This window comes from Arachis hypogaea, chromosome 14 (genome assembly GCF_003086295.3).
Source record: "Arachis hypogaea cultivar Tifrunner chromosome 14, arahy.Tifrunner.gnm2.J5K5, whole genome shotgun sequence".
Lineage (NCBI taxonomy): Eukaryota > Viridiplantae > Streptophyta > Magnoliopsida > Fabales > Fabaceae > Arachis > Arachis hypogaea.
The window spans coordinates 6,152,538-6,166,049 of NC_092049.1; the positions used below are offsets into that span (position 1 = coordinate 6,152,538).

The following is a 13,512-nucleotide window of genomic DNA, read 5'->3' on the forward strand; positions in this document are numbered from 1 at the left end:
GATATGATATAAATATAAAAATAATTACTACACATTTGTTGCTTCTGTTGGACTTTTGTGCCTGCCTTGTGTTTTTCTGGTCTCAGGTTTTTACTTTTTAAGGCTTCTTCCTTTGTTTTGGTTAGTATTTTAAGGAGTTAATCACATCAGAATTCCCATTTGAAGAAATAATAAGTATTTTTGTTGAAAAAGTCCATAGTTCCAACAAAAGTAAGGTAGATTCCTGATATTATTCTCTTACACACCCTTTCTGCTTTTTTATTCCCAAGGACTTAAAAAAATAAAAAACGAAGAAAAAAAAATAAAAAATAAAAAGTCTATTTTATCTGATTATGAAAAGAAAGTTTTGGTCACTTCATTGTCTATATATACTGAAATAGAAAAGTGTGTCATCATTGCTCATATCTCAATCTGGTAATACACTTCTTTAATTTGCTGTTTCACAAATCACCTTATCTATCTTGCATTTGCATGAAGCAGGGGTAATGGCAGATTTTGGTGAAGAAGAAGAGAAGGATCATCATCAAGATTCAGCTGGTTCAAGAACCATGATGATGAGAGTGTCTAAGGATTCTTCTTCATCTGCATGGCCCATTCCTGCTGCTCCAAGGAAGATTCCAAGGGCTAATACCACATTAACACCCTCTTTCTCTTCTTCTTATGATGATGCCAAAGTGGTTAAACTTGAAGGGTCTTCTTCTAATTCATCTTCATCAACAGAACCTATGAACATCCCTGACTGGTCAAAAATTTATGGTAAGAGTAATAGCAAGAAAAAAAGGTATGATTATTATGATGATGAAAATGGTGATGATGATGGTGATGGTGATGATGATATGGTTCCACCACATGAATGGATATCAAGGAGACTAGCAAGGACTCAGATCTCATCATTTTCAATGTGTGAAGGAATGGGAAGAACACTCAAAGGAAGAGATCTTAGCAAAGTCAGGAATGCCATTTTGACCAAAACTGGCTTTATTGAGTAGCAGATTAAATCATAATGGTTCTTATTAATTATTAGTATTATTATGTAATGTGCTATGGAACTTAGAGAAATAGACTACTTCTGGCTTGTTAAATTTTATGGGCAAAGAGGGGGATTATTAATTGTTTGTAGTAAATTAAAGGAGCATTGTCAGATTCTCAAGTTTTGTATGGGTTTTTGGTATATTTAATATTAGGCCAAATCAAATGAAGAGTTTAATTTGTTACTTAGCTTATATATCATTTACTTGTCTTTCAGTCTTTTATATCTGATTTTCTACATCTATTTTTTTTTTTTTTGGTTTAGTTTATCCAAACGGTATCTCCATCCCGACAGGTTAAGGACTAATTCGTCACGGATCTGAGCTCCATTTAAAGGTCTGCCGCTGGTCAATGAGTTGCTGCATGCACAAGGCGGGGTTCAAATTCCCGACACTTGCTTAAGCGGACGAGTGAGCTGACCACTCGACCAACCCAAGTTGGCTTGATTTTCTACATCTATGACCATCATTGCTTAATGCTTTAAAAAAAAAAAAAAAAAAACTCAAATAATGAAACATGTTATGGGCCACCAATATGTTAAAAAAGTATAAGAGGATCATGCGCTTCACTCTGCAGTCCTTCTCTTACGGACAATCTGCTGGCTCCCCTTGCAATTGCCATTTCCACTAGCATTTTTTTTTTCAGACTTATGAAAAAGTATTTTGATTTTTTTTAATTAATGTAAATTTCCTTAAAAATTAAATGAATTTCAATTAAAAAGTCTTCTCAATAATGATTTTCTTAAATTTAAATTCATCGTAAAGTAGAGTTAAACGCCTTGAATTTTAGCTCAAGCATTTTGACTCTACTTTCAATTCAAATAGATTATTTTTTTTCTAGCATTTAAAAAAGTAAACTTTTTTTTTTGGATTTTCCAGACTGTGTAAACTGATTGGCCCCTGCTTGTTTTATTTAATTAATTTCACAAAGCTCCTGGAAAACACAAAAAAAATTGTTTTGTACTTTTAAGTTGTTTTTGGTCAATTTCATACTATATTGGGCCTTAGGCCCATTTTACTGTACCGTTTGGATGATCAAGGCATATTCCAAGTTTAGTTTCAAATTTTCAATACAGTTATACTAAGATGAATTAATTGAAGATAGTAGAATCATGGCATGGAATTTGGGGTTTAAGGTCAAAATGTAAAAACGTGCAACCATACAAATTGAAGATTTAGATTCCATATGTCTCTTGAGGGGCACGTGCACGTTCTTGTTCAAATTAGTTTAGTTTAGTTAATCTCCCAATATAGGTGTATCAAGAGTGAATCCTCTCCGGTGAAAAAAAAAAAAAAAAGATAATATCCAATGTTTGATTTTATCATTTATTGTTCTTTCTCTCTTATTAATTTCTAGTCCCACTTATAGAATTAAAGGTAAGAAATCATACTTTATTCTCTCCAATAAAAAAAATGGAGAGAGTCCATTTCCTAGGTACATCTTATTCTCTACTATAAACATATAAAAGAAGATACCATGAACATATAAAAGATAAAGACATAAATATTAGTATTTTTATATTTTATTAAATAATAAATTAAAATAAATTATAAAAATTTAATTTATTTTTATTTTTTTATTTTAAAAATTAAAAAAATATATAATAATAAAAAATATAATTATAAAAAATTAATAAAAATAATAAAAAATAAACAATAAACAATATTTTTTATTAATATTTTTGTATTTTTTTATTAAAATAAACAAAATATATTAATTTAATATCTTTAAATATAATATTTTTTATTTTTTTTTATTTATCAAATATAATTTTGTGTTTTAATACACAAACTTAGCCTAGAGGCTTTGCAACGTTACCGTCCTTGGAGAGGGTATCTATGATCTATCTACCTATTGAAGGCAGAGTCATTTTCTATGCAATTAACGTGACACCCCCGGACTCTTTCCCTTTTTCTTTTCCATTCATTCATATGAACCATTCCCTTTTCCTTCTTTTTTGTTTATTTTTGCTGGAAACTGAATGACGCTGTTTGCATTGATGAGAAGCATGAGAAAAAATAGAAAGCGTTAAGCACGTATGTAGGGTTGTAACAACACACCTTGCACGTTAACGTTAATTGTTGATTGCACCTTACATATAAGGTTCCTACATATATAATATATAATGTCCAATTCAACTATATATATATATATATGCAAGCCAATCAGCGTTTGTACCACTTGCAAACTCACAAATTCCAACCGCAAATAGTTGGCCACGAAATTTTCTCTGTTTGCTAGAGATAAGTTGATGTCTCCTAGCTTATTTATCAAATTGATGAACCTGCTGATCTATTGCCGTTTATAAAGTAATAATAATAATAATAATAATAATAATAATAATAATAATAATAATAATAATAATAATATAACCATGACTACTAACATTATTCGTATTTTATTTACTTATATATAGCTAATTTATGGTTAATTTAAATTCTATTTAAAACTTTATCATTGTCTAATTAATTACTATCTACACAAAAACGTTATTTAAATTTTTTATATTTATTTAAATTAATGAATGAGCTAATTATTTGACCAGATTAAATTGGTTAGTTGGTACTTAATTAAAGTTTCTAAACCTAACAATGTGCATGTATGAAGAAAGTTTCTTAGACAAGACTTGTGTCTTTTTGGAAAGTCTGCAGTGCAGATGGATTTAGTTATCACTAATTGCAGTAGATATCTTGAATATCACCAAAATATTAAGTAATGTTATACAACATGCTCACGTTGAAACAATAATAGTTATCGTTATAGAATCATTTATACTTTGTAGCACACTATAATAATATCAAAATTGAGTACTAAATCAACTCAGAATTTTCTTTATAACTTTATGATATACATACAATAATTTTAATTTGCATGCAGTAGAGCAGTTAGTGCAGGTCTTGAACAGAGGAAGGAGCTAAACCACTTTGTGCTTTCATATTAATGAAAAGGTAAGGGATATGTTTCGGTTTTCTTCTATATATATATATATATATGCAGTGACATAATCATAAGTGATTGAAACTTTTGGTTTAGCTTATTATTATCTGAATGTAAGTGCTTTTCATCTGAGTTCTGTTCATTTCCCTTGATTATGCTCCTCTGAATTTGATGATAAGTATTATTCTATTATTATAAAACAAACTCAGATGTATGTTTCTTTTATCCATCTCTACCCAGAAAATTTATGGACATCTAAGGTGTCCTAACAAAAAACTGAAGTCTCACGATTGTAATCTAAGTCCTACAGTTTTGATGAATCTTTGTCTTGGAATCTTGATTACTTCAGCATTTTATTACTCCTCTCTATTATTGGCTGCATTGCATAAGATATATGCCTCTATCTTTGTACACGTTCATTCTGCTTTTATTGTCCATAATGTCCTACATACATGTACGTTCCTTCATAATTCTTTTATTTTATAAAAAAAACTATGTTATTATATATATTAGTTATATTATATTTTATTATTTAACAAAATGAGTCACTCAAATAAATACGTTTAAAATAATTTTTTAAGTTATTTTTTAATAATTAAAATTCAATACATATAACTGATTGAATCGTGTTATTTTTGTCAAAATTAGATTAGACAAATTAATTTGGCCAAAATATCGACGAATTAAATTTTAAACTGGTTTAAATTAATTTTTTTTATAGAAAATGACTACAATATCTTTATTATAAAAAATGACAAAATACTCTTATTTTATATATATATATATATATATATATTAATTTTGAGAACTATAAATTCTAACCCTTCTCTTCTCTCTAAATAGTCATGGGGTTAAGATTTAATGTTTTATATATATATAATATGAGTATTTTAGTTATTTTCTATAATAAGGATATTATAGTATTTTTTATAAAAAAATAATAATTTAGATCGGTTTAAAATTTGATTTATCTATTTTTTTGGTTAAATCAGTTTGTCCGATTTAATTATGACAGAAATAATACGATTTAATCGATACATATATTAAATTTTAATTATTAAAAAACATCTTTAAAAAAATATTTTAGACGTTTTTATCTAAATGATTCCCTTAACAAAAAGTAAATGCTATGATATAGATACAGAAAGACAATGGAAAGTGAGAAGCAAACTATAATAAATTGAACAATGCTACAGACTACAGAGTCATTTTATGGGCTTTCTTCACTATTTTATTAAAAAAATTCTAATGAGAATTTGCCATATGCAATATTTACGGCCACTTTCATTAATTAGTTGTATTGATAACATTAAATTATCAATCTGAAATAGATTATTAAGCATTGTTAACAAAACTATTAGCCTTAATATCTGGATGAAATCAAATAATAAAAAAATAATACATAGTACACAGTACATAGAAACAACATTGAAATAAAGGAAATGCTCTTATCCATCCAAATACTTCTCAAGTGCCCAAATTTTCATTTTAAAGTTAGAAGTTAGAACTTAGACATAGTAATTAGAGGGTGTTTCTTTCTGAAAATATTTCCAAAATTTAGCAAAGCAAGTAGTATTTGTCTAGAAAGTGCTTTACTAATCACAAAGGTAGAAAAAATATCAGATCTTGTTGCCTCCTTTATATAATACTACATTGTCAAATAGGGTAGCCATATAGAACAACTTTAAATGGAAGCAAACTTGAAACTACACATATAAAGATGCATTATCTCGTCCGATTAATCAAGTCTCTATCACCAAGGAAGAAAGAAGAGTTCAATCAAATTTTCTACCTAACTTACCAAATTTTCACTCCAACAAATTGATGATCGAATTGGGACACACAGTAATAATTAATTTCATGAGACATGGTCATTTCAAAATAATATATAACACTCCTTACTGCACCAAATATAGGTAGGTGAATGAATATTCTAAAACATATTAAATTGAACGTCATCTCACTTTTATTGAATTTTTTAATTAGTTCATACATTTCTGCCATAACCCGTCCTAAAATCTAAGAGTTCTAAGAAGACTTACCGGCATGCTAGCATACTTATGAATGAAGTCGCAACTTGAGACCAATAAAGAGAAGAATGGTGATGATCAACAATTAAACATGTGATATTGGCACGGCTCAATCAAATAAGAGGACTTTAGAATCTATCAAAGCACTGCCTTCTGATTGAACCGTACCAATATCCCATGCTCTCTGAATTAATCTTTGAACTATGATCACCACCACCTTATCTTGTTTCTGCACTTCCTGAAGAAACAAAACAGCCGTGTATATATTTATAGGTTAACGAAATATGTCTATACATATAAGAATGAAAAAGACTCACCATTCACATGATAATATAACATAACATCCCTGAAGAAGGTTTAAAGGAAAAAAAAGATGTGGCAAGAAAGGGTCAAGGGTGTGGCATGTTTTTTGTTTGGAGTAGTAAGTATGGGTTGTGCTGTGAGATTCTTGAAATTTAATGGAATGGAAAGGGAGGGAGGGACAGTGTGACAAAGACACAGATAGCAGGGAGCCTTAAATATTGCCAACAACCAAACACCTTATTAGAGGTGGGAACATTAAATTATGGCTCTTGGAGAGAAAAAGAGGCATGTCTTTGAATCAATTATACTACTATGTCACATACATATAGTAGATAGAGAAGAAGGGTCAGTGATTATGAGTTATGACTATGAGAGACAAAGGTATTTGAGTTTTTAGGCCTTCCAGGTTTTATATTTATGATGCTCACAGGATATAAGTTGGTCTGCTACACCAACCACATTTTTGAAATTCAAATAACCTTTTTTGAGAGCAAAAAAAGGAATTAAAAAAAAAGTTAATAAGGTTTTATGTGGTTGGTGTGAAATGTGAATTGCACTTAGTGCTTGCTTTGATTGATTCATGCATTTTCTATTGCATAACCAACTTCATTTGGAAGCAAATTTTGGTTTTTCAAATTTATTTATTTATTTATATTGTGCATAGTTTCTGAACTGGTCACTCACTCACTAATACTTTTGTCCACTTTCAAAGGAAGAAATAACTATAAGTGGAGTTAGTTAAGGAAAGGAAATAGTCTTTCGGCGTAAATAAATCCACAAAAGGAAGCTCACATGAAAGTATATACAATATTCACGCAGAATTTCCCTCTCTTATTTCTTTATTTATTTATTATAATATCTTCTGGTTCTCTTCATGTGCTTATAGATTTTAATTAATTTCTATGGACTGTGATATTCAATAAGGCGTTGGCCACATACATAAAGGTTTTTATTTTAATTTTTTTTTAACGTGACAATATTTAATTGCATATCTTATATTATGCTATATATAAAGATAAATTACATCTTTTAACATTTCTAGTCAATGTTTTTTTGTATAGATTATGGAATACATACACCAAGAAAGTATTATGATAATGTGATTCTAATACCTCAAAAAGATGTAACATGTTCTGTCTCTTGTATCATATATAACCATAATAATATTTGGACCCGGAAACATATTGGGGCCTCACCTTTATTTCTATAACTTTAGGAATTTCAATCCCACGCGTGAACAATTTTTTTTTATTTATTCTTTTTTTTTTTAATTTAATCTAATCTAAAGGGTTTGATTTCCGCATAAATCGTTCAGATGCATGACCTGATGACCAATAGATTAATAATAAAAGGACCACATATAACTAACCGAAATCTATTGATTCAAAGAAATGACTCAGGGCCTACATTGACATAGACATAGACATAGAACTAATAATACATACAGGGTGCAAGAAAAAAAAAATTAAAGTAATTATTTTTTGTAAGTTGAAGGGGTTGTTTAACATTACTCATTTGATATAATTGTGGTCCTACCCTTGATCCAAATAAATTCTCTTTTTTTTTTTTTTTTGTGTGGTAGAACAGCAGCAGACATAGTGTTAATTAGTTCCCATGCATGCCTGGGACCTGTGACAACTTGCTTGTAGTCTCCCCGCGAGCCATGCCCATAAATGAGGCTTAGATTTTTTATGCTAAAGTTTTTTGATTGCATTGTTCATTGAAATGGTCGATACTCATTTTCTTTTAGATTTCTCGAGATTGAGTTTCGGTATGTTCCTGTGTTGATAAATTTCTTCGAGATTGAATTAATTCCTTCTTCTATGGAAAAGATGTTAATGTTGCAAGTGTGAGGAGGGTTAAAGTTAGTCTCACATCTAAAAAAGTAAGAAAGAGTGAGGAGTTTATAAGGGAAAAGTCTAGAAGGCCAGCAATTTTATTGAATTTTGGCCAGCATGTAGCCAGCAGAGAAAGGAGAGCCATTGGATGAAATCTCACACTAATCTCACACCATTAAATCATCATTAATGGCTATTTGATGGCTACTAATCACAAAAGTTGCTAGCCCCCTAACATTGCTCGTTTATAAGATGAGAGATCCACTAATGTCCCATATCCAAAAAAGCAAGGAAGAGTGAGGATGTAATTTTTTCATCTTATATTATCTTTTGCGATTAGCGACAGTTTGAAACCAAGAATAAGAGTGTGAATATTTCTAAAAGGTAATTTGACACTCCAAATTTTTCTCAAAAATATTAAAACTTATCTCCTTTGAGTAGATTCCAGATCTCTTTGGAAAAAATGATTGTTTATAAAAAAACAAGTAATGCTAGGAAACAATTTTTTTTTCAGTTAATATTAATTGTTTTTTTAATTATTTTATTTATCTAAAATTTATATCCTAAATTATAAATATTTAACTTTTAATTCTAAATTATAAATTTAAATATTAAAATTGACTAACTAAAAGTTGATTATTTTCTAAACTTTTTCTTATAATAAGTAGAAGATAAATGAATATCATAAAGATAATGATATAGATAAAAATCGAATTATTATAATGTTGATAAGGATTTTTATTACCGCTGGCTTATTTATCAATTATGACTGACTTATAATGTAATAGTCAGGTCAGGTATAAAATAAGGTGAAAACTCAGGTGAAATTGACTTTACGTGAAGTTGATACCTGAGAGCTGTTGGATGAAAATTTAGTCAAATCAGTCAAATCATCTAACAGTTTTTAGGTATCAACTTCACGTAAAGTCGACTTCATCTGAGTTTCCACCATAAAATAATGACTAATTAGTATTGAAAGAATCGTCAAATTCTCTATATATGAAATTTTAAATGTTTGATGAGCAAAATTATTTTAATTTCGATAAAATTATAGTTGTGATATTGAAAAAGAAAAACAAAATTTAAAGCGGAAGTGTTCCTTTTAGGTTATGGTTGCTGGTAGTCGGTAAACAGTGATTTTATTTCAATAAGTATGTTTGATGGACACCCTACACAAACTTTCTTCAATAATTTCATTCATCCATTTGTTGCATTACGGTTCGATTCTTCTCTTTTTGTCTGTCAAAGGGTTAGAATTTAAACATTTAGCCAAACTTCTAATTATTGCAATTCCCCACGATGCTAGAGTAGTCAAGATTGTGTTATTTCAAAAATTAGCCAAATAATGTGCATGTTTTAGTTAGTTTTGATTAACCACTTGGTCATTCAGTTCAATAAACTTGCCTCATCGGTTGGAGAAACTTGTGTGTAAATTGGATAAACCTATCAATAATATGAAACATTTTAAGGAGTAATACTACATATCCAAATTTTTTATGAACCAAGTCTAATTAAATTAAATAATAAAATTTAAAATGATACTAGTTATAACTGATTTTTGTTATGTTAGACCAATTTAATTGAATTTAATTAATAAAAAAATTTAGATGTGTAGTATTATTTCATTTTAAAATGATAGATGCATTAAAAAAAATAAAGCATTTGTAATAATTTTTTTGTATTAAATTTTAAAATTGTTACAAATTGTTATTTTTTTTAACAAGAATTAGTTATTATTATAAAATAAGCATCTTCTATAACAATAAGATAATTTGTTGCAAAAAGTTTTTATTTTTTATAACGAAAAGTTGTTTGGTTGCAAAAGTTTAAAATATTTTATAACGAAAATTTATTTTATTATAAAAATTCAATATATTTTGTGACAAAAAATTTTTATCGCAAAAATTTAGTATCTTTTATACGGGAACGTATCTTATAGCAAAAATTTAATTAACATATTTTGATTTATGTTAAATTAAATTTAATTAGTAAAAGTTCATGAGTAATTATTTTAATAATAAAACATTATGTATAATTTAAAATTTAAATGATTAAAAAATAAGATGAAATTTAGATTTGAGTTTCTTATATTTTGCTAAAATTTTTAAGCTATATTTTTCTTCTAAAACTTGACTCTAATTTCCTAATTTCACTAACACACTTATACGTACGAAACAATGCGCACACACAAAATAGAGAGAACTAATTATTTTTGTTCAATTAAAAAATGATTATTCATCAGCATTATTCGCAATTATGTTCTAAATTATATTGAGCTTTATTTTTCTAAGTCAAAACTAAGTGTTTTATGTCAATGAGTAATAACTCAAATGGCATAGTTTCTCTATACTCAATTAAGAAGTTGTGAGTTCGAGTCTCCTATATCTTTAATTAAAAAAAAAAAAAAAAACTAAGTGTTTCATGAATATACAATAATAATTTCTCGCAAGGACATTTATCTCATGGTAAAATTTAGTTTGTTAAATAAAGTTACTTAACTAAGTGTCATTATCATGCATACATACACCGATACACGTGCACCTAGAACTTTGGTTTTCGTCAATATGCAAGCATTAACATATATAATAATTAATGAGATTGTTTGGATTATTTCGTTGAGTTTGACTCATGACTGTAACATATACATGAATGAAACAATCGCTTGGTACGCACTGTTCAGTGTTAATTAAGACCTTAACGCCCCCCTTTTATCTAGGACTTGCGATCGATAAGATAGAATAATATTTAAATTTTATTCTAATTCTATTGGTGAGTTTATATTTTTTAAAAATTTTATTTTATTTTATGAATAATGTTAGAGAATTAAGAAGGTATCAGCTAAAAAACCAGCCAAATGTCTCTGGATGAATCTAAAACTTCTACGTGGATGGTGCTTATGCTAGATATTAGGATGTTTTTTTTCTTTGTAAATTGGATGGTTCTAAATCTATTTTTTTATTTATCATATTTTAGGTATTTGGAGAGGGAAGGAAGGTGAAGAGACGGAAGCTAATTGAATCAGTTTCCGTGGTTCACGTTGCAATGATACTGAACGTATCTCCTCCTAATTTGAATGTGGTGAAACATTTAATAACCAATATTTTAAATCATAAATAAATAAGTTAATATATATGGATATTTCTTCTGTTAAGTATCAGAATGTTTCTTTTTCATACTAAATGAATGTTCTTTTATATATTTTTTGAATGTTTTTGTATTGCAAATGTGAATATCTTTATTTTTTTAAGAATTTCATAGTTTTTTAAGAATTTCTCTCCTTGGTTCTTTTCTTTCCAAAGTTTGATGAAAGCTTCTCCTCCGAATTTGAATTCGAACCCGAGTTTCTTGACTTGGAACGAACAATGGTTGTTCCTGGTTGTGATTATGCTTCTTTCAAGGTGAAAGACCTTCCAGATCCGATTCTGTTTCGTCGATCAGGTGAAATCTACACACTATTTCTCAGTGTGTGCCAGAAAGCCTCTTTGGTTGATGGTATCATAGTGAATACCTTCAATGATTTGGAACCAGAGGTCATGAAAGCTTTACACAATGGTTCTCATCCTTCTCGTTCTATTTTTTCGGTTGGACCCATCGTTGCTCATCCCAACCAAAACCAAGATGAGAAGATTCATGAATGTGTTGCATGGTTGAACCATCAGTCATTGAAATCTGTGTTGTATATATGTTTCGGGAGTGGTGGAACACTCTCTCAGGAGCAAGTGAATGAGATAGCATTTGGATTGGAATTGAGTGGACACAAATTCTTGTGGAGGTTTTTAGAGGTGGGTAGGTTAATATGAAAGAGAAGAAGAAGGTTTTTATAAGCTTTAATTAGGTTTACTTAATCAGTTTAAAAATTTTTAAATTTTGAATTTAAAAATTTAAAATTAATTATTAATAATTATAATTAATTAAGTTGTTCATTTTTTGGCTGGTTAGACACTTGATTTCCTATACTTTTCCTTATTTTATTTACAAGTTGAAAATTTTTTAATCTTAATTCTAATTGTACCGTAAAATTTTATATGTGATTCAATTTATAAAAAGAAGATATGGGTTCAACTTCTATCAATTTTATTCTACATGTATAATAATATTTAACTATGTACTATAATAGATATTAAGATTGCGAATTAGTCGAATAAGGTTATATTTAAATCTGTATTTGACACTATTCACAGTTCAATATGTTCCATTTTTAACTTAATTTGTTACGGATTAGATTGTCAATCCTACTCGAACAGATTGAATCAGATTAAATATTCGTGAATATAATTAGTATTACTAACGCTACTTCTATCACCCGATGATGAACCCAAAGTCATAGGTGACTCCTTAGTTATTTGCTGAATTTTGGTATTACTTAGAATTACTACAGTTATTACTTATGAATATTCTCTATTTAGGGCTGCTTTTATTTTATTTGGATATTCACCATATTTTTGTTAAAAGAAATTGGCAAGTTTCCTAATTTTTATGATTGACAATAATTGACATGCTATGGGGTAGATCTCAATTTTTTTTTTTTTTTTTTTTGTGGGGGGGGGGGGTAGGGGGCGGGAAGGAGGTGTTGGTGGTTGTGTGTTTTCAACTTCCGCCCCTCTTCAAGAGAAAGAGTTAAGACAATCGATGTTTTCCAAATTATATTAGACTAATTACTCCAAATAAAAGTTTTAATATGAATAGTACTACAATAATATCGGTTAGCGACACTGTTTTAGAGGTAGTTTCAAAAACAGCCATTATTTACCAGTTTAGTAACAATTTTAAGAGAAGCTGTTATATATATAGTCTTAGTTGGCAACGGTTTATGCATAAATAATCGCTATTTGTATTTTCTTATCAGCATAGGTTCAACTTGTCCCTCTTTTTCAAATCTAGTAGAAAATTGTAGCCATAATTTTTTAAAACTCTCATGAAAAATCATCACAGTTTAAAGCTGTTGCATATATTTTAAACTGGCAATGAAAATAGTGGCGGTTGTAATTCGTCATAAATTACTTGTTTTACAACAGCTATTCTAGTGATTAGTTAAAATAGCTGTTAAACTGCTAATGACACTTAATATAATCATCAGTAATGCTATATATATATAAACATTTTTGTAATAAAGTCCAATTAAGTTAGTATAAATCTAGCAAAAAAAAAAAAACACGAGCATGTCACTATTTCTTTTTTTTTTTTGTGCTTTTACAAAACAGAATTTTTTTTTATGGAGAACACAGAAACTTATTGATATAGTACAAAAATTTTTATTCATAGCACACAAATTTTTGTATATAACATAAACTTATCGATATAGTATAAAAAATTTTGCATATAGCATATAAATATTTGTACATAACACATAAATTTTTGCTGTAAATAAATTTTGT

The 13,512-nt window shown here is 28.5% G+C and overlaps 2 protein-coding genes across 2 annotated transcripts; both read left to right on the forward strand.

The window, feature by feature from the left end:
- Window positions 1-344: 344 nt before the first annotated feature.
- Window positions 345-1,223, forward strand: LOC112740239 (protein S40-4). The gene has a single exon (XM_025789022.3). The coding sequence runs from the start codon at window positions 486-488 to the stop codon at window positions 987-989; it is 504 nt and encodes a 167-aa protein (XP_025644807.1). The 5' UTR covers window positions 345-485; the 3' UTR covers window positions 990-1,223.
- A 10,276-nt stretch (window positions 1,224-11,499) lies between these two features.
- LOC140178439 (anthocyanidin 5,3-O-glucosyltransferase-like) lies at window positions 11,500-11,937 on the forward strand. The gene has a single exon (XM_072215518.1). The coding sequence runs from the start codon at window positions 11,500-11,502 to the stop codon at window positions 11,935-11,937; it is 438 nt and encodes a 145-aa protein (XP_072071619.1).
- Window positions 11,938-13,512: the final 1,575 nt, after the last annotated feature.

Excerpts from the sequence above, each read along its gene's own strand:
- LOC112740239 (XM_025789022.3), top strand. The coding sequence starts at position 486 with ATGGCAGATTTTGGTGAAGAAGAAGAGAAGGATCATCATCAAGATTCA.
- LOC140178439 (XM_072215518.1), top strand. The coding sequence starts at position 11,500 with ATGGTTGTTCCTGGTTGTGATTATGCTTCTTTCAAGGTGAAAGACCTT.